The following is a 23435-nucleotide window of genomic DNA, read 5'->3' on the forward strand; positions in this document are numbered from 1 at the left end:
CAATTTGGCGAGGATAGACACTCGAGCAAGAGATAATAACGAGCGCAACACCTGAACCCGAGATAACTGTCGCGTCAATTTCAAAGCAATTCAGACTTGTCCTAGTCTCATATTTTTCCTCGGCGTTAAACGATCGCACGACTGTCAAACGTGCGCGCACGCGCTGTCACACACACACACACACACACACACACACACACACACACAGCTGAGCTTACGTGTGCGTATGGCGAATGCACGCGAGAGTGGGGTAGGTCGGCTGGCAATGCTTGCATACTTGAACCGAACGTGCCACTCCATCCGATAAGCGGTACTTGCACGCGCGCGCGCTCTCACTCTCTCTCTTTCTCTCTCTCGCTCTCTCCTGCTAACGGTTACCCGCTCGAACTTTGACTCGGCCTTTAATTAAATTCCCTCTGCCTTATGTAATCTAGCTCGTATGAAAATCCAAAGTGATTGTAGTACACGCGAGGCGATGTCGTTGGCCTCCCGCGCGCTCAACTAAGCGTTTCATCGTCGCCCGGTCAATCCAGTTGTCTCGCTCTACCGCGTGGCTAGTCGACAGCGAGCGAGAGAGACACAATCGATCGGTTGCATATTGCATTGCCCTGCTGACTTCCAACGGTCTTTCCCGAACACAGGCCCGAACAACAGGCCAAGCTTTGCGTTCATGACTATGACTTGTCGATGCTGCGCGTTAGATAAAACCAACTCGATGCGGGATTTACAAAAGCGCGCGGCCCCTAGTTATGCTGCGCGATCGCATTGTATATGCGTCTCGAAGGGAAACTGATCGTAGCTGCATTATATACCAACGGCGAGAATATATTGCGCGAGCGCGCAACAATCGACGCTGCAAATTATCTCATGGCTGCGCGTGCATAATATTTGCAGAGTTGCCGCATGACGTGTTTACCAAGTGTAACTCGAACGCCGCTACTTCTCATTCAAGAGCCGAGGGCGATGCACGCACTCGAGCCAATTACGATTGTCGGGACGAAGGAACGTGTTGGTTTATTGTTTTGTTCGCAAGCTCGCGCATTCGCCGAAATAGCGTTGCGCGCAGCTACGTCGCAAGCTTCGCACGTCGAATCGATACACGAGAGAGAAGGATCGCTCGGCGGAAAAGTTATCGCGCGGCGCGGATCGAAGCAGAGCGTGAATCAGCGAACGACAGCCGTTGGACGAAGGCAAGAGAAAAGTCAGCCTGTCGCTCGGCGAAAGCTCTCCTGAGGTTGAATCGATACTCATCCGCCGGCGGCGCGTCCCCTCTGAGTCATCCTCCCACGCGACACACCACACACGTCTGATCGCGTCTGTGTGGCTCGCAAGCGCAAAAGCCTCCCACGCTCGTCACCAGCGACGGAGCGTGGAAATTCGTACTTGGCGCGCTGAAGTGTCGCCCCACCGTCGCTGCGCGCGCACTCGCGGCAGCTCCACGCCCGAGAGAGCGCACAAGCGGCAAAAGGTGAATAACGGTGAGTCGGGCGCGGGCAGAGCCGCGCTATAGTTCCGTAGCCTCGCGAGAACAGAGCGAGTCCTGCGACTCGACAAGTGTGTGGTGTGTGTGTGCGCGAGTGTTGTGGAAAAAAAATTTGTTCAAAGGCGCGACCAGGATGGCTTGGTGACGGCTCATCCTCCTTATCCGGCAGGATTTACGAATCCACGAACGGTAAGTCCACGACTCACGAGTGCGCGCGATTTCACTAGTGTGCACTTTTGGGTTCAATGAGCGTCTCTCTCTCTCTCTCTCACTCTCTCTCTCTCTTTCTCTCTCTCTCTCTCTCTCTCTTTCGCCAGCGATCGATGGGTGGCACAGGTAAAGCGTGATACGTACGAGAGGTGATACGTTTACGGGTGTTGGCCGCGCAGCGCGCACACGCTTGCTGGCTACTCTCATTCTCTCCCCCCCCCCCCCCCCTCTCCTCTCTTTTTTTCTGATCATTGTTTGTGAGAGAGACGCTCTTCTTGGTACACCTAGAGGGCTCGTAGGTAATGATAAAAATTAAGGGTTTCCTACGTGTGCAATTCCCATTTATGACCGCAGTCTCTATTTTCGTGCGTAATAATGTCGTCGCAAATTCTCTTTTTTTTTATATTCGTCGTCGTGAAGGCCGCCCGCTTAACGATGAGGTCATCCAAACTAGTTTGGTCGATACTGAAAATTAGGTAAATAAAAAAAAAACAAGATTCCATTCCGTACCGGCTTCGATCAACGAGTGTCGTTCTGCCTTGACGTGATATTGTTTACCTGTTTCAAGTAGGGTTATTGGTTCCAGATGTATAATTGTGCATGCAAGTCTTGTGCAATTGCCGTACGCACTGGTATTTTGTGTCACCCCATACGTACATTGCGCAACGCTGAAAATTATCTTTTATTTCAATACACAAATGGTCAGTCAATGTTTTTATTCTGGAAATACTTTATCTCTTCGCGCTCTCTTGCTTTCTCTCCCTGTGACGGCCACTATATATGTCAGATTGATCGGGAGCTGCGATGCCATTTGAAAACAGTATTTTAGAAGATGACAAGTGTACTTCAATTATTAAAGAGCTTTCGAGAGAAAATGGTCTCGGACTTGGTAGAGAAAATGAGTAATAATTGAAAACTAAGGCAATGGCTTTTCTTAGAATTTTCTTTATTAATTGTTAAAAAATGATTAGTTCAATTTTTTTATCTTCTTTTTACAAGGGTAATTTTACACGAGATTAATTGAGTGGAATGTGTTTTTTGAGAATATAAAACAACATAAACTATACAATGAGACACCCCAATTAATAACTGTACAATAAGATGATTGTTTTGGAATTCATTAATCATGAATGATGACATAGGTCTAGCTCTCAAATACCTGTTAGAGTTTGGGAGATAAATTTCGTTGACCTTGATAAGTCAATTGATAAGTCTTGCGATGTGCTATAGTATCTAGCAGAGCTACACATAGTCACATATAGCAGCGATCAAAGCCCCTTTGAGTAGTGACTACAGCTGCAGTAATCAAGCTTGATAAATATAGGAGTCAAGCTTTTACAGTGGATACACTCCAAGGCAAGTTTCAATTGTTTGCTTAATTTGAATTTTTTAGGTAGAGAGTGAAACAGAACCAGCAAAAGCAGTACAAGATTAGCCAGCAAATATGAGGCTCACAATATGTATCGTGGCAACGCTTGTGCTGCACGTCGCAGCCTTAAGTGAGTATCACTGTTATTGAAATATTATTCCATCTTGATTGATTCCAAATTGGCTTCTTTCAATCTGCAAATTTTGACATGATTTTTTATTGTGCACACTTGAGAAAGAGGAATGAAGATTGATTGCCTGGTGATTGCTAGAAGCCTACGACAATCTAAAGTTCACTATACCTTTGCCTTACTTCCTCTCTCTACAATGCTACAACTTTTCCATCCGCTAGAATTTCAAATTACTCTAGAATGCTGCTTTTAGGGGGCTATTAATTTGAAAAAAATTTACTTGTAGCACAATCTCCGCCGAGGATTTCAAAGCAACCACCTACAGACGAACTTTTGTTTCAAGTGGCTCAGGTCTTTATTAATGAAAATGAGAAGCCGTTTCTCATTGAGTGTGAGGCAGAAGGCGAGCCGGCACCTACGTAAGTGTTATACATCGTTATCTCTCTCGCTCTCGTTCTTTTTTTATGAGCTCTCGTAAACGAACGGATAATCTCATTTGTAAGAAAAAAGCTGCCACGCGGTATTTGTAATTGAATAATACAGTAGCCCGTCATACAAGATATTGCAGCAATGGTTTGGGATTGAAATTGCGTGCATCGATCCATCTTAGCCAAAAGTCATTCATCCGTGCGAGAGGGACTCGGCTTTACTTCTGTACTCTCTCACTCTCCCACTGGGTTGTGTCCGGCGTGTGCATTACAAGCGAAGCCCAGAGTTGCTGCTCTTAATTACTCGGATGACCTCATAGCCGCTCGCTCGCGCTACCGCCGGCAGTTTAAACTGACTATACGACGACATGCGCGCGCGCTCGCATACGTGTACCGCGTGCGCTGCACTTGCTCAATGGGAGTGGTCATTTCTCGCCGCTCGCTCGTAACGTCTCTTTAGCTGACTTCTCCTCACTCGCTGCTGGACGCTCTGGTGAAATTGAAACCTTTGCATCGTTCCGATTGTCGGCCGGAGCGCACGCCGTCGATCGCTCATCCGAATCATCGTTCGTCGATCGGCCAGCTGTTTGGATACTCAATTAAATATACGTTCCAATGGCAAATGCAAATGCTTTCGCGCTCTTTCCGAATCGATCTCGGTAATTGTCGTTCGTAGAACACCGGCCGCGCCGCCCCATTATTCAAATGAGGCGCACAGGCACTACGCTTCTCTCCGTGCCTCGGCCGTGACAAAGCAACGTCGCAACGTAAATGTATCCCTGTACGTTTGATTCCCACATAAAATTTACATGCATTCCTGCAAACTAGAGCGCTAGCCGTAGCGTGCTTCTGTTTTCGTAGTACGTTTCCCGGGAACGGCAAAGATTTCCACTTTGAACTCGCGACAGGCGCAATTTCCCCGCAGCGGAAACGATTAACGCGCTCTCTACTCGCACGTTGCAGATACGACTGGATAAAGAACGGCAAAGAGTTCAAATGGCAGGCCTACGACGATCGCATATCGCAGCAGCCGGGCCGAGGCACGCTGGTGATCTCGAAGCCACGAGACGAGGATCTTGGACAATATCAGTGCTTCGCGAAGAACGAGTGGGGCGTCGCAACCTCCAACTCGGTCTTCGTGCGCAAAGCCGAGCTGAACTCGTTCAAGGACCAGCCACCGGAAACGATGAGAGTGAACGAGGGCGACCCCTACAAGCTCACCTGCCAGCCGCCCGACGGCTGGCCGAAACCCAATGTCTACTGGCTGATCCAGGACATGAACGGCGGAATCAAGTCCATCAACAACTCGCGCATGACCCTGGATCCCGAGGGCAACTTGTGGTTCAGCAACGTCACCAAGTGGGACGCGTCCGACAATTACTATTACGCCTGTGCCGCCACGTCGCTGTTCAGAAACGAGTACAAAGTCGGCAACCGCGTGATCCTCGAGGTGGCCACGACCGGCGCGATCGCCAGTTCTAACAAGCGCGAGCCCGTCAAGCAATACGTCAGCAGGAAGAACGAGGTCGCCTTGCGCGGCAAGAAGATCGAGCTGTTTTGCATCTACGGTGGCACTCCGCTGCCGCTCACCGTTTGGAGTAAAAACGGACAGCGGATACGGCCTAGCGACCGGGTGACCGAGGGCAACTACGGCAAGTCTCTGGTCATCAAACACGTCAATTTCGATGACAAGGGCGTCTACACGTGCGACGTGTCCAACGGCGTTGGATCTGCCCAATCGTACTCGATCAATCTAGAAGTTTTGTCCGTGCCGTATTTCACGGTCGAGCCAGAGATCGTCAACGCCGCCGAAGGCGAGACTGCCGAGTTTAGATGCGAGGCCAGTGGTGTGCCGGAACCCGAAATCAAGTGGATCCACAACGGCAAACCGATATCCGAGAGTCCACCCAATGAGAACAGATACACGAAAGCTGGCAGAATTATACTCAAGAATTTGAGGAAGCAAGATACCGGCAATTATGGTTGCAACGCCACCAATTCCCTCGGCTATGTCTACAAAGACGTGTACGTGAACGTGCTGGCTCTGCCGCCGGAAATTCTTCAACCGCCAATGGACGAGTCGACTGTCGATGGTAAAACGATTAAGATGACCTGCCGGGTATTTGGTGCACCAAAGCCAGCCGTCAAGTGGATAAGGAATGGCCAGGAATTGACCGGTGGACGTTACAGAACATTGGAGACTGGTGATCTGCAGATTCAAGACGTAACGTTCTCCGATGCTGGCGAGTACAGCTGTTACGCGACAAATAACCTCGGTAATGCAAATGCAACCGGTCATTTAGCGGTTAAAGAACACACGAAAATCACCGATGTGCCCGAAGATTATGAGGTGGCTGCTGGCGATACCGCAACGTTCAGGTGAGTTGTAGCTTTATTTGGCTGATTCAAACTTTGACGTATGAATTTTTACTAATCTTAACTGGCGTCATTTAGATGTAACGCTGTAACGGACTCAACATTGCCACTGCGAATTGACTGGTTGAGTAAAGGCGAGCCAATAGATTTCGAATCTGAACCGCGTTTCATTCTGAGTACCGACAACTCGCTAATGATAACCAAGACCACTGAGTTGGATTCCGGTACGTACACCTGTGTCGCCAGTACGGACCTGGATGAAGCTAGAGCTCAAGCCACCCTGATAGTACAAGACGTGCCGAATCCACCGACACTCCTCGGCGTGACGTGTGGTTCCAACGATGCTCACGTTACCTGGATTCCTACAAGCGACAGTCGTTCGGCCATCCTACGTTTCTCCATCCAATATAACACATCTTTTACGCCAGATACCTGGGAAATAGCCAAAGATCACGTTCCTGCCACCGATCAAAGTTACACTATTGGATTGACTCCGTGGGCTAACTACACATTCCGTGTAATTGCCTGGAATAAGATTGGACCGTCCCAACCGTCATCACACAGTACCGTATGTACAACCCTACCTGACGTGCCTTACAAGAATCCTGACAACGTCGAGGGCAAGGGTGACGATCCGCAAAATCTCGTCATTAAATGGACTGTTATGCCGCAAATCGAGCACAACGCGCCTAAGTTTATGTACCGAGTTTACTACAAGCGCGATATTCCCGGAGAAAAGTGGACTATCGAGGATATACACAATTGGAGAACGAATTACCTTAAAGTTAACAACCAACCCACCTACCAACGATACAAAATCAAGGTTGGCGCGATCAACGAAAGAGGAGAGTGTAGAGAACCGCCGCAAGAGATTATTGGCTACTCTGGGGAAGATGGTAACATGAATTTATTTTACTGAAGCAAATCGAATATATTTCGAAGTACTGTGTTATGAGTATTGCATGGCTTTTCTCCATTTCAGTGCCAAAGCAAGCTCCAGGTAACTTTACTCTTGTCGAGGTGAGATCTAGTACGACAGCTTTGTTATCGTGGACAAAGGTTCCCGACGAAACAGTGAAAGGTGAATTACGTGGCTATAAAATTGAAACTTGGACCGACAGAGATGGCGAGGAAGCTTTGCGGGAATATAATGTGGAAGGAGCCGTCAAGACTTACGCTTTGGTCAATAAATTTGTTCCTTACAGCAAAAATTACGTCAGAATTAAGGCTTACAATGGACGGTAAATGGAATTAGCATTCATTTACGTGAAAATATTTACATGTATAATTGCAACTTACTAATAGAATTGTTAATTTCAGATTCAATGGGCCACCTTCGGAAGTAATTAGTTTCGATACGCCGGAAGGAGTGCCAGGAACTGTAATGGGTATGGAAGCATACCCAGTCGGCTCCACAGCAATGATGTTACATTGGAACAAACCTGTCGAGATCAATGGTATTTTGACAGGTTACAAAATTACTTTTCAAAAGGTGAACGGATCAAAAATCGAACCAGAAATGGAAAGACATCCGCAAATCCGTGATCCAGAAGCTACTTCTGCCAAACTACCAGGTCTCAATCCGCAAACAAAGTATCGCATCATCATTCGTGCTACCACGGGCGCTGGAGAAGGACAAGCGTAAGCTGAGATATATACACGTTTAGATTGCGTGTATTGAATCGAAAGAGAAATAACTAATTATAATGAAATACGAAACAGTTATTTTGTGGAGAAAATGACGCCAGCATCGAGACCTCCAGACAAGCCAACCTTCACCTATTATGCCATTCCTAAAGAGAGTGGACTAACGAATTTGAGAATCGTCTGGCAAGTTAAATCGGATGGTTTTCCAGGAAGTCACTTTTTCGCCAAGTATCGATTGGTAGGTGAAACGATCAACACGGAGACGGACCGCGAGAAAGAGACAAACGAAATTGAAATTCGCGCGCTCGACAGCGGGCGCACCTATATTGTTTCTCTCGTCGCGGAGGATGGAGAATACTACACTGAAAGTGATCCGCAGACCGTTGACTTAGTTTACAACGAGGGACCCATCATACAAGCACAAGAGAACGTTGCTAGTACTGGCTGGTTCATCGGTGAGTCATGCGAATCTTCATTTTTTTCGCCATACACGATAACTTGAACAACGTCCAATTGCGTGCAGGAATGATGCTGGCGATTGCGTTCTTGCTGTTTATTCTTGTTATTGTGTGCGTCATCAAACGCAATCGAGGCGGCAAGTATGCCGTACACGAAAGAGAATTAGCTGCTGGCCGCGCTGACTATCCCGAGGAAGGTTTCCACGAGTATTCGCAACCGTTGGACGGCAAATCCGCAGGTGGCAGAACATCGATGGCCTCTTCGTCTCATCAGGACGGCAAACACCCCGAGTCTGACACCGACTCGATGGTCGAATTTGTCGAGGGCGACACGGGTATGAGGCAGTTTGCATTTTTTTTGCGTGCCAATTTAGTCAGCCCCATTTAGTCAGTTTTACAGCCATTATAAACGTGTTATGTTTGCCATTCACGATACATGAGCTTGATGTGAGAATGCCACGAGTCACTCGCTCGATTTATTTACATATTTATTTTGATCTTGACTAGTTTTGTAATAATTCCTTGACTTGAAAATGCCCTAATTTCATCAGTCCTGCCCATTTGGTTTTGTTTTTCTTTTTTTTTTTGTTGCTTGATTTATCACCTGAAAGGTATGAACGAGGATGGCTCGTTCATTGGCCAGTACGGACGACATAGGAAGCATCCTCCGAAATCTCAAGCGTTTGCCACGCTTGTCTAAGGTAAGTCTCACTTCACACCATACATCGCTCACTGTTACTCGCAAACTCAATATTTTTGTTGACTATTGTTAAGTGTCTACTTACTTCTAATTTCGCACACTTTTTCACCAAAGTTCACATCTAATGATCATTCCGGTTTTTAAAGAAAAAACAGAATTCTTTCATAAAACATACAATTTTGCGAATGTTCGAGTCCTTCGAGCTACTTCAACGATCATAAGTATATTTCAAGAATTTTTGAGCTGTTTTTAGTGTTTTTGTTTTAGTTGGAAAGAAAAACCGTCTTCTTTTTATTTTTTTTTAACTTTTGAATGAATGACTTGTTCCGATTTTTTCTTCTATTGGAAATTTTATTACCCATCCGAAGTACGCAAGCAATATCTGAATGTTAAAATTTATCTTAGGACGTTTCACGGAAGACGGATCATTCATTGGTCAATACGGGCCGAAGGGCAGACCGATGGGAGAGATTCCACCGCCTCTTCTAATGGGCACTTCGGCTACTTACGTGTAATCAACCGACCTCCAGAGAAACAAGAACAGCCCTCGCGAGTGCCCACATCCAAATGGCGCAGACTATGCAGCTTTCGCTGGGCGCAACATACATACATACACATACACACACACGCACACACACACACAGACACACACGCGCACGTCTAATCTTTAATTACTGACTGAGAAAAACAAAATTATCTATTATTGATGCACTGTAGTAATTAATCGTGATCACAGGGCCTCTAAACGTTGCTTTTTGTACGTGAAATGCGCTTTAGATGGAAGAAATCAAAAGAGGAGAACGATCTTTTTGTTCTTAAGCGTTAAACTTCCTTCTTAATATTTTTTACTACGATTATTTTTACAGAATGTTTTGTAACAAAAGCCTTCTCCCCGCCTCACTTTCATTTACTTTTCAAACGACAATGATAGTTGAAACATAGTGCTCAGCGATTACTTGATATATCAAAGAGCAAATCCAGAATATATAGACAAAATATATTATAGAAATTTATATATTCCATTTCTTTTTTTCGAGAGGCGAGATGAATCCTTGCGGTCATGAAAGTCATTATCGTACCGGGGCAGCTATATGTAAATTGTAATTTATGATAATTCTACGTAGCAATGTTGTTATTTGCTAAGCATTGCGTTCCGCGTGAATAACGACCGCTCTCTTATATTTCTATTTAACAGAACTACGCGCATCTGCGTTCGATATCGCAATCTGCGTAGGAAAAAAAACACGACAGTTTTCTAACGTTTTTAATCATTGTTTATAGTACTTTGTCGATTTTGACAATTGATAACTTGGATTTTGATTTTTATTCGTTTGCCTTTTAGTTTCACTTGTTTGTTTCCGTCGTGCTCCTCAATTTTGAATCTGTTTTTAATAATAAAAGAAAGAAATATCTTGTTATATATATTATATAAATATATATGTAAGCTAACTTCCCTTCGTTGGAAACTTCCAGTATTTTTCATACAAGTGATTAGAGATGGATTTTTAATCATTATTTTTAAATGAGACGCGTTTTTTAATCTCTTGCTCTTATTTTAATTATTTCGAACGTCCGTTTGGTTACTGTTTTCTTCTCGATAACGAGTCTTACTTCTTTTCACGCGGAATATCCTTCTACATTTCACAGTACAAAAACAAATAGAGATGAAAAGAATAATGTTAAATAGCAAAGATATCAATTATCTCCCACATTGAGATAATAGTATGAAACATATGTATAGAGAAAGTATATGAAGCTGAAAAAAGAAGGAACGAGATCAATATAAAGCCATCGACTTAGCAAAGACGCTTGAAAAATCAGAAAACTAACATGCCGAGCAAACCCTTTCCTATTTACACTGTTAAATCAAAGGTGACAAGCGAATCGATCGCCGAATGTGTCGGAACAGCTATTTTTCTCTCTAGGTTTAGTTTACGAATCTCTAAAATGGAACTTTTTGATATTATTTACAAATGAAAAAGAAAATGTTTAGTTTGTAGGTTTGATTGATCATGTGATTTATCAAGTAGCGAAATCTTGCAAACATAACAAATTAATTTTAGTGTGCTCTAGATTAAGTGTAAGGTACAAAATTATTTATTATTCGAAAGTTGACGTAAGAATCATGAAATTGATTTTTTACAAGCTTCGGCGATCGACTCTCAGCGCATCCTCGACGAATCTACGATGTGTATTGCAATTATACATAATCATTTGCCGACGTAATTGTAAGATCGTAATCATCGCGCGCATTTTCTCAAATGTACATTGTACTCCCTTGTTAGTATTAAGAAACGAATACATTGTTTCACGCTCGAGGCTCGATTACTTCGACTTTTTGTTTACATTATTGGAGAAGGAGCGATGTAGTCGAGTGCACTCGTGCGTAAGACGATAATTTTTTTACGATGTAATAACAGAAACTACAGAAACATAAAACTATTTCAAAAGGCGGACTCGATTTTTTTTTGTTATCGTGGCCGCTGTCGCTGTCCGTTGGAAGTCATTCACCGACAACTCACCCACGTACATGTATGACTGTATTGTAATTATCTTCGAGTTTAACATGCAAATGCACATGAAGAAAACGAGCCAAGCGATGAATAATCTATCAAGTTTTTTTATTGCGACGTTTGTACCTACCACCCAAATGCGTTCTAACGATTTTATTGTTAGTTTTAACTGCGAACGCGTATTAAGTTTTTTGTAATACCTCTCTCTTTAGTTCCCCGATTTTTGTAAGATTTACTCGTCGTTTTAAGTTGTGCGAATATTGTAATGGCCATCCCTTTTCACTGCCCCGCTAAAAAGAAAAAAATCGGATGGAAGTTTTTTTGTATATTAGAAGGTTCAAAGACCGGTAGATACAGCCAGTCGATTGAGAGCGTGTTCATTGAAAAAATTTTAACTGGCATAAAGCTACCCTCTGTTCATAATTAGCTTGAGATGTATAAATATAAGTATTTGAGCCTGGATCTACTGTGGCCTTTGAACATCTATCAGATTTCTTTTCTTTCATTGGAGATTGAGATAATGATAAAAGAAAATCTTTTGTTCTTAAATCACATTGTCGTATTGTTGTGTAACATCTGCATTCACTCTCACGTCAATAAAGAGGAGTTGGAAATATCTGGTATTTTCTTTTGTTACTCAACAATTTAAGTAGTCAAATATGTATTATGTCAGCCCTCAATGCAATTTTTACAATCGACATGCACTGCAACGATAGTAGACAATATAGCTTTGCCGACTGCCGAATTTTCAGATATTATGCAATTCACTCTTTATGATTTGCAAGATTACGACTTGCTCGCAAAAACAATTGAGGGACGAAAAATATTTATTCAGATTTAGTCAGTGCATGAGAGTTTGGGGGGAGTGGTAGAAAAAAATGAAATCAATAGAAGACGAAAAGACCCCCCGTGGTTTGGAGGATCAGTAGCAGCACTCGAAGCGGGTCCCATGAAAAAGAGAAGAAGCACGCACAGGGATCGGAGGTCGCGATAACGTAATTAAGCACGCGGGGTACAGGTTTTCTGCCAGCGGCACTTGTTGATATCCGCCGCGTCCGCGGGCGCACGTGAACAAGCAGAAAGGGAAGCGACGACACGCGAGCTGCTGCGACGCGTTCGAAAAGGGGCTTACGTAAAGAGCTTTGGCTCTCGAATGACGCCGCTACGGCGCCCGACTAGTCAAAGGGATATTCTCGATTGTTTGATGTTAGTTAACGTCGGTATTTTCGCAGCCCCTCTCCCCATCCTCCCGACTCGCGTATCCGCCGAAGTGCCGTTTGATTTCGTGTTTTTCATTCGCCGGGCTATTACGCAAAGTTCGATGAAGATAAGAGCGCTTCGATTCTCATAGTTAAGTATTCGTCGTCTCGCAAAAGCCGTGAGAATAAAGAAGAAAAAACCAACAACGCGTTCTTGGCTTGAGAGAGAGAGAGAGAAAGAGAGAGAGAGAGAGAGAGAGAGAGAGAGAGAGAGAGAATGAGCTGCGTCTCCTCTACAAAACGAATCAATCAAGCCATTCCCTCGCCAGACTTCACGCGTGCTGCGGGACGCGCGCGGATACTCGAGCACGCACCAGAGTTTTACGCCAGAGAACGGATAGCCATGCGAAAGAGGAGGTGGCGGTAACAAGCGCCGGATAAAGCACTCTCGTCCTCTCTCTTTCTCTCACACGCGCTCGCAGCCGTGTCTAATAATACGTGCGAGAAAAGGGACGTTTTATGGCCACCAGTCCAATTAGCGAAAGATTCTTTTCCCCTTCTCCGAGTTCCACCTTTTTCTGCTTCTCCTTCTCTGTTTTTTATTTGTTTATTTATTTATTTATTCATTATTTGGCAGTGCGAAGCCTTTTTAACTAGTTGGCCGGAAGAGAGAGGAAAGGACTTGCGCGTGATCCATTCGCGAATTAGATGTCGTCGAAGCCGAAATTGGCGTGGCCCGAATTGGCCGACAAGCCAAACGTTGAACGTATTCATCGCGCGCTTCATAAGACGAAGTCGCGCGTAAAAGCCTCTCCTTTGGTGCTCGAGAAAGTTTGCACTCAAAAGGTGGGCATGTCAACACGGGGCGTGCGATCCTCATCGAAAGAAGTCGGAGATCGTCTTTTCTCGTGTACCTGCCGTCGCGGCGCGCTGCTGAGCTATCCCACGGAAATCCGCTGGCCAGCGCGCGCAAAGCCGGCAGCTACAACGCGCACGACAATGGGTTCGTTTGTTGGGGCCCGGCGCGACGCACAATGGACGCCACTATCGGCCGCTCATCGCTGCTCCTTCGAGCCAAAAAACCTGTTGGCTCGTGCGCGCACGTACACACGCGCGCGCTCTTTCTCGCTCGGGCAACTGCGCCCGCGGACACGGCGATTGAGATATCGCGTTCGACCGCGTGCGACTTGATCCGCGCGCGTGCGGACCTATCACCGGGCGGACTAGCTCTGCCTCGAGTTCGGAGCGCGTCTGCGATTTGGCGCTGGTTGTCGGGACGCGCCGCGACGTCGACGATCTGCGAAATCGAGCGAATCGCCCGGCCTCGTTATGACACTTGTGCTTTTTCGAGTGCCGGCGTGCAGCGCGTCTGCCACGAGAGAAAAGCAACGATCGAACGCGCGAGAAGCAAGACAAAAGAAAAACAAAGATTTTCGCTGGTTCAGCAGCAGCCCGCCCTGCGACTGATGGCGAGCATACCTCGACGTGGATTATCTCGCGCGCATTGTTGTAGCCATTGCTCACGTACGCGCCTGGCCTGGCCTCGCCTCGCCTCGCCTCGCCTCGCCTCGCCTCGTCTCGCCGCGCGCGCGAGCGTTCTCCCAGCATGGCATTCCTCCTGCGATTTTTCAGCCGACGCTGCGCGAATTTCCGTGCGAGCGGTTCTTCCTGATCGCATCGACGAGGAAAGGGGCGCGCGTGTCGATTGCAGGCGAGACGCCAGGAGAGAAAAGAGACAACTCCCTACGTCTCTCGACTTTCCTAGGCGCGCTGATCTCGGCGATCGGCTCTCGCCGCAGAGATTTACGATTCGCCTCTCCTCTCTGCGCTCGACCGCGGGGAAACTTGATTTTGAGAATTCGAGCGAGATGAAAAAAGATGAGCCGCGCGAAACGACGCGTCCGCGATAATTGGCTATTACTTAAAGCCCATTACTTTGAAGCGGAGCGCTGGCGGCGCAGGTGTCCTTTATTTGCTTGCTCTCGCGCACTCGATCAGCGTTTTTGCCGGCCGCGGGCAAGATATTTTCTATTACTTAGCGTGGCGAGGCTCCTTTCTCGTGTTTTTTTCTTGTTCTTTCTTTTCCGGGCCCGCCAGCGAGATGATGAGTGACGTTAACGAGGGCACGACGCGCGCTCGCGCCTTGGACCCACATAGGATTTCGCCCCGAGCAAAAAACATTGACGGCCGTTAATTGGGAGGATGATGGCCGCGGCCGCTTCTTTGGCCGATCGCGAGGAAAACTCCGACGCGCGATCCGAATCGAATCGCGCGCGAGCTGAGCCGCCTCGGTGGCAGCCCGCGCGGCCGCCAATTACCCGGGGCGAAAAAAAGGGAACGCCGGCCAAAGTCAACAACCTCGGCCGTCGGTGGACACGGCCTGGCCGGGTTTTCGTATCTTCCAGTCGACTTCAGCGGAGAAACACTTCGCAATTAACTTCAGTGGAAAATCGCCGCGTAATTAGGGCTCCGCGCCGCCGCCCGACAGCGCCGAATGATATACGAGCGCGCCTCGTCGCGATAACACTCCTTGTACGGGTCCCTCGGCCGCTCTCCTCCCTTCGGCCGCATCTTCGCGGCTTTTGCGAGCCTTCTTCGATGATTTCGCTAAACTTCGCCAATCTTGCCCTCGTTCGCTATTCCACATTTTACAGTGTGCGTCTTACTCCAGACTGCAGACGACAAGGCTTCTTACGTAAGCTTCAATTTTGCCCGCGAATCGTTACGGTTTTTACGGCATTTTGTGAATAACATAACGCTCTATAATGAAGAATGCTCGTCGATCTGCTCGTTTATTTTGTGCTTGTCTCGGGAGGATTGAGGATTTTATGCAAATTCGCCGCGGCTCACCAACGTCAATTTTACTTCTCTTACGTTATTTGGATCGAGCCATGTAGCGTCCACTCGTAGTTCCCGATTAATCAGATTTACCATTCGTTTTCTTCGATATGAGTATCGAACTACCGTCGGCTATGAAAATTCAGCTGGTATCGTAATTGGATATCAACGAGGTACGTCGTAAACAGGCGTATTTAATTAACCGTTTTCCAAGGCAAAGGAATTGTGCCTTGGTACGGATGAGCTACATATACGATTTTAAGGCTTCGAAGCATCGCTCAATTCAAAATAATACATTATTGAAAAATTAAGTTTTTTTTTGCAAAATTACATCCAAGTACATATTCTTATTAATAAATTATTAAATAACTAATTTTGTGATATAAATAAATCCTTTAACGACCATCAAAATATTTTAAAGCTCATTTTTTTTGCAAAGTAAATGCTAGAATTGGATTCTACGGGAAAAATACGTTTGTAATAGTAGTTTTACTCGTTCAAATATATCTTGTTGTTAACAAATTATTATCTGTAAAAAATCAATTCTATAGAGTTCTAGAATAGTTAAGATACAAAACAGCAAGTTTTACTTTAGATGAAATTTTTGGTATATAAATATCTCAGGTGACTGAATTCCAACTATATTTTATTAGTAAAATGTGCTGATTTATATCATAATAGAACTATAAATTACGGACGTTTTATGATTTTTTGGAAACTATCGTTTCAATATGGCAACAAGAAATCATTTATAGTATTACAGTGACATTCATTAAAATAATCAATTGAGCTTGTGAATAAGCATCTTATCCAAAATATTCTGATAAAAATGTGATTCAAATAATGGTAATTCAAATGAATACATTTTGAATATTGAACATGACTTTATACGTTTTTTAATTGTATAAATGTACATTCTGTTGATAAAAATAAAGTTGAAATGTCCTTTTTCTTTAAAATGTTTGCAAAAGAATTAAAAAGCTGGAAATTGTTAACTAAGAATATTGTGGATGGCGTAGGCCGATTTGATCAGTTAAGAGAAAAATGTGATTGGGTTATAAAATAGTGGGATCCAATGTACTATTACATGGATATGGCTGTCGTTAATTCTTATATTATAAATGCTACGAAAATATCAACTATCAAGATCAGTTTGCTGTTGAATTATAATTAACTAAATAATTAATTAATAATTTCAACGGAAGAAAGGGATCTATAGTGATATCGCTAACGGATATCTTGGTAACCTGCTATAGAAAAATTAATACTAATTAGAAGGAAAGGTACAAAAATAAGAATAAAATAAATAAAGAAAAAAAGAGCACTTCAAAGTCCAAACTTCAACCATCAGGTGGTGTAGCGTGTAAGTAAGCAAATATATTGTTGAAACTAATGAATATTAAGGCTCCTTTATTTAGTATCTGTTCTCTATATTAAGAATTTGATACAACAAAATAAAATTTAAGCAGAACAGGTAAGGTTACTATTCTAGACGTATTTTTTTCCATAGAATCCGATTCCGGCATTTATTTTGCAAAAATCTCAGTTTTAACCGATTATTTAAAGAAATTAATCGTGCCAAACCAATGGAAAATTTGAATTCTGGTAAATTGATTATTTAATAATTTATTAAGAAGAGTATGTGTTTCGACAATAAAAAATACTATGTGAGACGTATTTTGTTCTGTAAAATCCGATTCTGGCAGTAAGTTTCCAAAAAAGCTTGATGCTGCGAGAAATGTGTTTGAACAAATGTATGTTACAAAACTAATGGCAAATTTGAATTGAGCGATGCCTCGAAGCTCTCAAATCATTCAGAATTGATATACACCGTGGGCCAATTGTTTCGGCCTAGAAAAGGGTGAAAAACAAATGTGAACGCAACCGACGCAAGTTTGCGTGTAAAAAGGCTTTTGTAACACGAGCTTTCGTCCGTGCGTGTTTCATCGCTGCACCAATTTTAGAAATCGGGAATTTCGGCATAATCATCGCGAGAGCATCGCCACTGGCGGGGCACCGAATAAATAATCGAACGCAGATCGCCGGAGGGGAGAGAAGGAAGAAGAAAGAGAGATCTTTGGGCGTGCTCGGCCGATCCCAAAAAAGTGCGCGCGCGGACCAAAGAAAAAGACAATCAGCTCCCACGATCCAATTTATAAATCACGTTTGCAGCGCGTGAAAGACGACGGGAGAGAGAGAGAGAGAGAGAGAGAGAGAGAGAGAAAAAGTGGCAAGGCAAGGAAGAGGGACAATGCGCTAACGAGGTGTAAAAAGGGCCTCGTCCGCGTCGACTCGCAATAACCGGTTACCGAAAAACCGATTGCGCGCGGAGCGGTGAGCGAAGGAGAGAACAGCAGCGCGCGCTCGAGAGATGCATCGCACGGGAGCCGGGAAGAGAGCGAGCGACAGAGAGAGGGGTAGTAAGCTAGGCTGCGGCCTTCCTTTGCCTTCAGTCTCGCTCCGTTCGCCGCCGAGTCGCCTGCTCTCCCGCGCGCTGCCAGGATCGCGGCCGATTATGTGCGCCCGTGGCCGATCGCTAACGACGACGGTCGCGCGCGGCTGACTCCTCTCGGTCGTTGCTGCGTTGCTCTGCTCGGCGAGGACAATAGCGAGCCGCGCGACATGAAGCGCCGCTCTGGCTCCGCGACGCTCATCTTCCTGCTGCTGCTGCTACTGCTCCTGATCGAGGCGCGCCATCATCATCGTCGCGGCGGCGGCGGTGGCCACAAGCCCGACGGCGACATGACTCTCTGGATTGATCGCCAGCAAATCAAGATGTTTAGCGGTGAGTGCGCCTCGTGCTGTCGGTGGCGGATTCGCGCGCGCAAGGAGGAGCGTCGACGCGACGAGGCGCTTCACAGCGCGTCGGACTTGCGATCGGCGGCTGGGGCCCGCGCTGCTCGCTCGACCGATCCGCGCGTTGCCGTGGCAGCATTAGCGGAACTGCGCAGCGAGCGTCTGATCGCACGATCGTCTCTGTTGGCCAGGTGTCGAGATGGAAATCTACGCGATCGACGAGGGTCGTGTGGTGCCATACCTGCTGGATCCCGACTTCGAGACCAAGCTGCCGATCATACCCAACGAGGTGTCGTACGTGAATTTTACCTGGAAGTCCGGCGCCAAGAGGTACTTCTACAACTTCTTCCTGCTCAAGTCCTTCAACGAGTCCATATTGAAAACGCCCTCGATCACCATCAAGAAGAAGGGCCGTGTGCCCAAACGACAGAAAGGTAATTTTCGGCAAGTAGGCGTGCACTTGTGTGTGTGTGTGTGTGTCTGTTCGGTGGAAAGGCGCGCAAAAGCACCGAGCGCGACTCACCAAGCGCTCGCGAGATAAGCGCGGAAGTTTACCACGCGCGACGTCGATTTACCAACTTGAGTTTTAGCGGCTCGTTGGACATTCCTCGCGATTGATCGTCGCTTACGCCTACCTCTCGCAGACACGTGAATCGCGGCAACTCGTTAAATCACAGTTGGCCTCAAATTCAATGCGAGAGCTTTCCGAAAGGAACTGCATGTCGACGCTTTGATGGTTATGCTAAATGTCTAATCGATTAGTACACTTTAAAAAACTAATGATCATGGATGTGTTGCAGAGTTCAGCGTGCTACTACCGTGCTCGGGTAACAATTCGGGAGTGGCGTCGTTCGGGATCGGTCTGATGATCGAGACGCGCAAGAACAAGCCACTGAACGGGACACCCCTGCGGCTGAGCCTGAGAAAAGAATGCGCCGTGCGCGGTGAGTGCGTCAATCGCGCCCACGATCACCACCACCTGTCCACCACTCGCACATACAGTTCTGTATCACCAGTGTATCGATCAATCCCCCCCTCTCCCCGCCACACCCTCATCACTTCTTGCTGCCCTCGCCAGTTCGAGTGTCTCTCTGCTTTATTACTCGTGAAGCCACGCAGGACTTCCGCCGCGTTAATTGCGCTCGTGGAGAGAACCGCAATTGGTCGAAATGAGGATTAATCGAGCGAATTATGAAAAACGTCGACGGCGTAGATGAACGCCTTTTCATTCGAATCTAAAGTGAAGGGAGCTTTGACCCTCGCGCTGAAACGAAAATCTTCGAGTTGCATTTTCGTCTTCCCGCGCACAATTTCCGGGGAAATGTGCGCAAATCTCGGTGGAAATCATTGCGGAGTCTGATTTACCTTTTGCGGCTCTGCTCCGCGAACAGCGAGGGATGATCGCCGCTCGGCTTGCGTTTCCAATCACGGTCCGCTAATACTTGCGTCTTTCGGTCGAGAAATTTTCTTTGCCTTTTCTGTCCTATTAAATTTAATAAATCTATGCCCCCTTAACATCCATCTACGAAATGCCGAAAGGAAGTATTTCGTTTGATATGCAAACGCTCTACATCGTTCGAAAAAAGATTGCGAACGTCATTTTATCTCTGTAATTTTTAGAACCTAATCCGGGGCCCTGTCCTTACGGATACATGGGACCACCTCACTGCAAAAAAGCTCTGTGTTATCCGAACTGTATGAACGGGGGTAACTGCACAGCTCCAGGAGTTTGTTCTTGTCCACCGGGATTTCAAGGACCTTACTGCGAAGGAGGTTTGTATAATATCTCATAAATTGTTTTTATCGAAAACGTTCTTTTATTTATTTATCTTTATATAACAAGATGTAATTTAACCCGCCAATTCTTTATAACATAACATATTTGTAAAATCTTAGAAAATCAATATCTAATTGCTAACACTACTAGATAACCTTGGATATTGCTATAGCTGTCTTACATCCAACCTCGATAACATTTGTTATTGCCTGATAAAAAGGCGCCTGTTTTGCTCCATGCTCCAATCCCGTATCGTGATGATCCTGTTCTTCATCTCTGAACTGTTTTATCGCATCCATTATCTCTTTGTCGCTCTCGTCGCTGATATCCATGAGCGATCTCAATTGGTCATTGTAATGCTCAACAATGACTTTTTCCACGGCTACCGTACATGCCATCGCCGCTTTTTGACCTAACAATGCGGTGCCAGCACCTAACAGAAATCCTGCTACATTCCAAACTGGTAAGAAGATGGTTGGTCTAACCCCGTGCTTTTTGATAAGCTCCTCAAATTTTTGTCTGTGAATCTTCTCTTGATCCCACATGTGTTGAATCGTTGGACCAGATGCTGTGTTCCCTGCAGATGAAGATTTAATAGATTAATATTTAATACAAACTTGACAAATAGATATTGAAATAATACATTATACGTCTAGGGAGGTAACGTATTAGTAAGCCTTTAGTTACTGTAAATTGACACCAGAGACGAAACCGAAGGTGATTAACATGAGCTGTGAGCTTGCATTTTACGTCACGTAGCGTGTGTACTATTTTGTCTACCCGTTCACGCGGGCGGCAGTTCGGCTTCCCGGCCTTCTTGGTACAAAAACTATTTTATTTACCTAATACAGCCATCTGCCCGGCATAAATTCTGTCTGCTCCCAATTCACCAGCATGGTCAACTCTTATTATTGACTCCATTAGTCTTCCTTTTTTTGTCCTCAGTGGAGCCGCAGAGTTTGTGGAAATCAAACGAGCTGCTTGACTTCTTACACCCAACATTTTTTTTGTTAATTCTATAACAAGATGTGATTAATGATATTATAATTTTAGGTATTTGCGCAGAAAAATGTTTAAATGGTGGTAAGTGTGTTCAAAAAGACACATGTGAATGTCCTAAAGGCTTTTTTGGACTGAGATGTGAATTTTGTAAGTATCCTGATTGAATGATAGTTGAGAAATATGATTTGCAAAGTTATAATTACTTTTATTAATTTATTGCAGCAAAATGTGTGATTCCTTGCGTAAATGGTGGAAAGTGCAAAGGCAATAACATATGTCGTTGCCCAACTGGCTTCAAAGGCAATCATTGTGAAATTGGCAGAAGGTCACCTCAACGCTCAGCTTGTACAAAGCCCTGTAGGAATGGTACATGCCAACCAGACAACAAGTGTCTTTGTGAACCAGGATGGTTTGGGAAATTGTGCAATAAGAATAAACCTTGGGCTTGAAAGGCTAATCAATGCCATGTTGCGGTATATTACTTATCTCTCAGTGATAAATGCTTCTTATATCAAAGAATGATCCATTGAGTTGTAGTAAACAAAAGATGAATTCAGTATTATTTTTGAAAAAAAACTGTTTTTTTAACTAATGTGATATGTACATTTCTATGTTTGAATGGAAGAAATTAACGTTAGATGTAGTTTTGAATGCAAATTATACATTGTTTTTGATACCGCAACAAGGAAATGACAAACTCGTATGGTTAACTGTGGAACGTACCCCACCAGAGATGTGATATGTAAAGCTGCTTTACACCATTTTTTAATTTTAATTATATTATTTTTTTATTTTAAATATCATTTAATTTTGTTAGATGTATTGTAATGATTGTTTAGAAACAATACAACTATTTTTATTACACATAGTAATGTTTATTTTACTTCAGCTTTTCTTATATATAAAATATATCAATGTTTATATGCAAAAGTGATAGATGTAAAAGATATTACAATTTTTATAAGACAAATAAATATTCAATGTTTATTGTGAATTTTCAGTGATATTTCAATTTTTGAATTAGAGTAAAATTGTGAAATAATATATACATATATAGACTTGGGAGTGTAGTATGTACATACCTATATAGTAAAACAATGAAAAAAAGCTATTGCTTCAAATTACGCTACATTAAAGACTTACTTGAATGAAAGATAGTAAAAATACCACGATATTAAATTGTACAAATCAGAAATTAATGAAAATTTTAACGAAAATTCCTAAACATAAAAGTAAATATAAACACAATCCCGAAATAAATTGAAGCCGGGCGAGGTTAGGTAATTCTAACCATTTAAATGTTATTTCTTTTTGGCAAGTTGACTCTGCCATGAAAACAACATATCGCCGTTAATTATAAAAACAATTCTAATTTCTTAGAATATTAATTAACGAACCTTCAGATCATCGATTCCACTGTCAATAACATCAAGCACATCGCGCAAATGGCCAAACACACGCGTTTAGGCTACACTCACGGGATGTATATAATAAACATTAATTAACATCGCCAAACCAACTTTCATCTTTCTTGTCTGTTTTTATAAGCAGTCAACTGTTACCCACCTGTAGATAAGATCAGTAAATCAGTTAAAATAATTTGAGAAACCAACTAAAGGAAAAGAATCGCATCGGAGTTTCGATATAAAAATATTTTTTCGGAAAAAAAAGTTGACGACTCGAATGATATTGCGTTATCCGTAAAAACTAAAACAGCAAAATGAGCAAGATAATTTTAAAGAATGAATGGTGCTACACTGAAATTTAAATGTTAGAGCGTCCGATTGTTACTGTATCACGTGATGCTAGTGTCGGCCAATAAGGTATCGCGTCTCGGCATCGCGGCGCCTTGAGGCTCGACCAATGAGCACACGCGTTATCGCTGGTGTGGAGTTCTTGTTAGTTCTCTACCGCCGCGTGTCGCACGTATAATGCCCTAAAAATCGCAGTGTATATAGTCCGTTGCGTAGCCGCGAGGTCGGATCACGCTTCATACTAACACTAAAATCCAGAGAGAGTGAGACAGAGAAAGCAATAGACTGTTCAGAGCAGCGAGCTAAAGGCAGCAGTTCCGCTCGGCAGCGCTCGTGCAGGCGAAGGCATAGAGCTCTCTGGCAGCAGCTCTGCTACTCGCGGTACTATACGATCAGTGCGCAACGTCGGCGGCGGCGAGACACTTGGTGCGCGCGGACCTAGTGCGCAGATACGGACGGAGAAAGGAGGAGGTAAGTGGCGACCGCATATACCTGACGCTGCAGCATCGTCTGCTGGGCCTGAACGCCAAAGCGCAGGCTTCAACATGGCTGTGCGCGGCGCGCGCCCACACCGTCCATCGCGACACAGCTTCGCGCCCTCACGCCTCTACGAGTCCAACTGTCCGAGATCGCGAACGGGTCCAGCGAGTAGCGCAGCCCACGAGCGAGTCGGCCCGAGGTCCAACATCGCGCGGCTAGGTTAGCTTAGCACGCCTCGGCGATGGGGCCCTTTCAAAAGGCGCGCATCCAAGATG

At 44.8% G+C, this 23435-nt stretch overlaps 3 protein-coding genes across 8 annotated transcripts; 2 read left to right on the forward strand and 1 right to left on the reverse strand.

Annotated features, from left to right (window-relative positions):
* Positions 1-1497: 1497 nt before the first annotated feature.
* Positions 1498-11918, forward strand: LOC131670560 (neuroglian). 2 transcript variants are annotated; one of them, XM_058946250.1, is made up of 11 exons: positions 1498-1672; positions 3087-3192; positions 3479-3611; positions 4584-5999; positions 6075-6892; positions 6979-7237; positions 7317-7637; positions 7719-8098; positions 8167-8436; positions 8713-8802; positions 9207-11918. In XM_058946250.1, the coding sequence occupies exons 2-10, from the start codon at positions 3138-3140 to the stop codon at positions 8799-8801; spliced, it is 3741 nt and encodes a 1246-aa protein (XP_058802233.1). In that variant the 5' UTR covers positions 1498-1672; positions 3087-3137; the 3' UTR covers position 8802; positions 9207-11918. The 2 variants fall into 2 exon arrangements, with proteins under 2 accessions (XP_058802233.1, XP_058802232.1); XM_058946249.1 differs by lacking the exon at positions 8713-8802.
* A 5905-nt stretch (positions 11919-17823) lies between these two features.
* Positions 17824-21680, forward strand: LOC131670487 (protein shifted-like). 2 transcript variants are annotated; one of them, XM_058946122.1, is made up of 6 exons: positions 17824-18136; positions 18339-18581; positions 18948-19148; positions 19768-19920; positions 20978-21073; positions 21149-21680. In XM_058946122.1, the coding sequence occupies exons 1-6, from the start codon at positions 17974-17976 to the stop codon at positions 21373-21375; spliced, it is 1083 nt and encodes a 360-aa protein (XP_058802105.1). In that variant the 5' UTR covers positions 17824-17973; the 3' UTR covers positions 21376-21680. The 2 variants fall into 2 exon arrangements, with proteins under 2 accessions (XP_058802105.1, XP_058802106.1); XM_058946123.1 differs by having other exon boundaries at positions 18948-19091.
* On the reverse strand, positions 19958-23150 carry LOC131670488 (5-demethoxyubiquinone hydroxylase, mitochondrial). 4 transcript variants are annotated; one of them, XM_058946125.1, is made up of 5 exons: positions 22927-23150; positions 22324-22492; positions 21130-21281; positions 20767-20940; positions 19958-20501 (listed from the first exon to the last, which is right to left on the reverse strand). In XM_058946125.1, the coding sequence occupies exons 4-5, from the start codon at positions 20924-20926 to the stop codon at positions 20071-20073; spliced, it is 591 nt and encodes a 196-aa protein (XP_058802108.1). In that variant the 5' UTR covers positions 20927-20940; positions 21130-21281; positions 22324-22492; positions 22927-23150; the 3' UTR covers positions 19958-20070. The 4 variants fall into 4 exon arrangements, with proteins under 4 accessions (XP_058802108.1, XP_058802107.1, XP_058802110.1 ...); XM_058946124.1 differs by lacking the exon at positions 21130-21281; XM_058946127.1 differs by lacking the exons at positions 21130-21281; positions 22324-22492.
* Between the last annotated feature and the right edge of the window lie 285 nt (positions 23151-23435).

Source organism: Phymastichus coffea, unplaced genomic scaffold (genome assembly GCF_024137745.1).
Source record: "Phymastichus coffea isolate CEN01 unplaced genomic scaffold, Cenicafe_Pcof_1.1 PCOF00111, whole genome shotgun sequence".
Classification (NCBI taxonomy): Eukaryota; Metazoa; Arthropoda; class Insecta; order Hymenoptera; family Eulophidae; genus Phymastichus; species Phymastichus coffea.

Coding starts and splice junctions, on each gene's coding strand:
- LOC131670560 (XM_058946249.1), top strand. CDS start 3,138: ATGAGGCTCACAATATGTATCGTGGCAACGCTTGTGCTGCACGTCGCA. Junction 7,238..7,316: donor ATTAAGGCTTACAATGGACG/GTAAATGGAATT, acceptor TGTTAATTTCAG/ATTCAATGGGCCACCTTCGG. Junction 8,437..9,206: donor ATTTGTCGAGGGCGACACGG/GTATGAGGCAGT, acceptor AATTTATCTTAG/GACGTTTCACGGAAGACGGA.
- LOC131670487 (XM_058946122.1), top strand. CDS start 17,974: ATGAAGCGCCGCTCTGGCTCCGCGACGCTCATCTTCCTGCTGCTGCTG. Junction 18,582..18,947: donor TGTGCCCAAACGACAGAAAG/GTAATTTTCGGC, acceptor GATGTGTTGCAG/AGTTCAGCGTGCTACTACCG. Junction 21,074..21,148: donor TGGACTGAGATGTGAATTTT/GTAAGTATCCTG, acceptor AATTTATTGCAG/CAAAATGTGTGATTCCTTGC.
- LOC131670488 (XM_058946127.1), bottom strand. CDS start 20,926: ATGTTGGGTGTAAGAAGTCAAGCAGCTCGTTTGATTTCCACAAACTCT. Junction 20,502..20,766: donor CGGGCAGATGGCTGTATTAG/GTAAATAAAATA, acceptor CTTCATCTGCAG/GGAACACAGCATCTGGTCCA.